This window comes from Fukomys damarensis, unplaced genomic scaffold (assembly GCF_012274545.1).
Source record: "Fukomys damarensis isolate Sample0158 unplaced genomic scaffold, DMR_v1.0_HiC HiC_scaffold_36743, whole genome shotgun sequence".
NCBI classification, from domain to species: Eukaryota; Metazoa; Chordata; class Mammalia; order Rodentia; family Bathyergidae; genus Fukomys; species Fukomys damarensis.
The window spans coordinates 1-2745 of record NW_022937655.1 but is presented as its reverse complement, the minus strand read 5'-3'; the positions used below and the strand labels follow the sequence as shown (position 1 = coordinate 2745).

General features: G+C 37.9%; 1 protein-coding gene across 1 annotated transcript; it reads left to right on the top strand.

The window, feature by feature from the left end:
* Window positions 1-492: 492 nt before the first annotated feature.
* Window positions 493-2532, top strand: LOC104855991 (acyl-coenzyme A synthetase ACSM3, mitochondrial-like; the record flags this gene model as incomplete). Its single annotated transcript, XM_010615085.3, has 4 exons — window positions 493-785; window positions 956-1112; window positions 1382-1461; window positions 2409-2532. Coding segments are annotated over exons 1-4 (459 nt in total), but the record flags the coding sequence as incomplete, so codon positions are not given.
* Window positions 2533-2745: the final 213 nt, after the last annotated feature.

The following is a 2745-nucleotide window of genomic DNA, read 5'->3' as shown; positions in this document are numbered from 1 at the left end:
CACACATCTGTAATCCCAGCACTCAGAAGTCCGAAGCAGGAGGATTGTGAGTTTGAGGTTAACTTGGGATACATAGAGAGTATGAAACTAGCCCAGGCTACATAGTGAAACCCCGTCTCATAATCCAAAACAAAATAAAACTATTTACAAAGTTGGGAGATGAGCCAGATTTGGCCTGTAGGATATAGTTTGCAGATCCTAGCCATTCCCTATGACTTGTATTAACATATCCATTTTTTAAAAATCACATTTTAAAGAATTTCCAATGGAGAGGAAGGGGAAGTTCTTTACATATCCATGAATATAAGATCATAGAATCCTCACTTTGCTGTAGGTATGACACAATTGTTTAGCTTTTTTTTTTTGGTCTAGCTTTTTAAATGCCTCAATCCTTCTTTAACATATAGTAAAAAGCTATGTAATCAGCTATTATAAAAGGGCTTTTAATAGCAAAGTTTATATTCTAGAAAATATATTAAAAAACCAATGGAGAGAGGTAGCTTTTACTTGGATTCAATCCAAGTCGCTGGAGCCTGATTTATAAAAAGAGATCCAACTGGGGTTTTCCTCTACTCGTTTTCAGTGCTAATCGTCTCTAGTGCTGTGTTTAATATGCAGTCATTGTAGCTTTTCCTTTGTAGATGTGCCAGTGACAAACACAGCTGTGTGAAGACTAAACACAATGAGATGATGACCATTTACTTTACCAGTGGAACAACTGGGCTGCCTAAGATGGTTGGACACACCTACAGCAGTTTTGGTTTAGGATTATCTGTGAATGGAAGGTACTTCCACAGAAATGTAGCTTCAGGTGCTAAAAGTACAAAGAGAATGAATTGCGTATTGGCTTTTTAAATGTCTTCCTCCAAATTTAGCAGATTTATACATACATTTATACACGTCAAATTCCTACAAAGCTACATATCTGTACATCAGGGTTATTCTGTTTCCCCAGGTACTGGCTGGATTTGACACCTTTGGATGTGATGTGGAATACCTCAGACACAGGCTGGGCAAAGTCTGCATGGAGTAGTGTTTTTTCTCCATGGATCCAAGGAGCCTGTGTGTTTGCACATTATCTGCCCCGTTTTGAACCAACTTCCATCTTACAAGTAAGGCAGAGCACAGAAGCTCCATATTTAGAAACACATTAGTAGTGTCCCTGAAAAGCTTGTTGAATAAAGTAACTCACAGATCAGAAGAGATGACATGATTTAAGACATTTCACATCTAGGAAGTCAATAAGGCTGAAAAGACATTTAAAAATGTGTGTAGTTACATTAAAATAAACAATGTTTATATTCTGCTGTACCTATCTCAGATGTTTAAACACTTATTAAAGTTGTAGGAAGATCAAGAGTCTGCTTTTTCTAAATTGCAGACACTCTCCAAGTATCCCATCACTGTCTTTTGTTCAGCACCAACTGCGTACCGAATGCTTATACAGAATGACATGAAAAGGTAAGAAATGTTAGTAAACAAGCATTTTGTATGGGAAGGGAGAGGAAGAGGAAGACAGAAAGTGAAAGAACTTTTGGCCTAAAAGCAGAGCTCCTGACTAGTAGGTGCAGGATTTCTTTTCTTTTCTTTCCTCTTGCTGATATGCTGGAAGTGAGGGTTCCTGTGTCCAGGACAAGCTCCCCCAGGCAAGGAGAGGAAAGGGAGTGTTCAGACACATGTAGATCTGAGCCCAGTGGTTAGGGGTAGGAAGGTATTTAATCTTTTGGATGATGGCTGCTACCCTTCCTGAGACAGGAGAAAAGTTGCTTAGGGGGCTGGGGATTTAGCTCAGTGGTTCCGGCGCCTGCCTCACAAGCACAAAGTCCGGACTTCAATCCCTGGTACCCCCCACGCCCCAAAGTTGCTTAGAACCTTATCTCAGCAAATGGAAAAAAGGATGCATGATTTAAAATTTATTACTGTTTTCATTTTAAAGGGTGAACTGGTAATCTGAAGAGAAAAAGTTTTACTGTACTTAGCACCCTCAATATTACCAGTCTCTGTGAGGGAATTTTTAGTTGCTGATTTAAGACGTTATTATGAGGTATCTTCCCTAAAGACAGCATGGCTTTTCTTTGTGACAAAGTACCACCCCCAACACACTAAAAAAAAAAAAAGAAAGAAAAAAACAGTTTTTGAGTAATTTTATTACATTAGAGTGATTTTTTAAAATTTTATGTTAGAAATAAGCTTTTATTTCCACTTCTGTATACATTTTCCTCCTAAACCTAACCTGTTACCTGCTCTGAGCAGCTTTAAAAAAAAAAAAAGAAAGAAAAAAACAGTTTTTGAGTAATTTTATTACATTAGAGTGATTTTTTAAAATTTTATGTTAGAAATAAGCTTTTATTTCCACTTCTGTATACATTTTCCTCCTAAACCTAACCTGTTACCTGCTTCCTGAGCAGCTGGAAATTCAAAAGCTTGAAGCACTGTGTGAGTGCTGGGGAACCAATCAACCCTGAGGTGACTGAACAATGGAGAAACAGCACAGGCCTGGATATCTATGAAGGATATGGACAGACAGAAACGGTACCTGACCTCATGGAATTTACAGGGCTGGACTCAATTTAGTCAGATGAGTAAAACCAAAGCATCAGTAGTGCTTATGACTCAGAGATAAAGGGAGGAGTAATGTGGTTAGAAAACAGTTAAAAAATAGCAATAAAAGCTTGAGGAAAGCTAGTTGCAAAAAACCTCCTCGCCATTATAGATATTTTGTTTAGCCATTTATTGAGAAAAAAT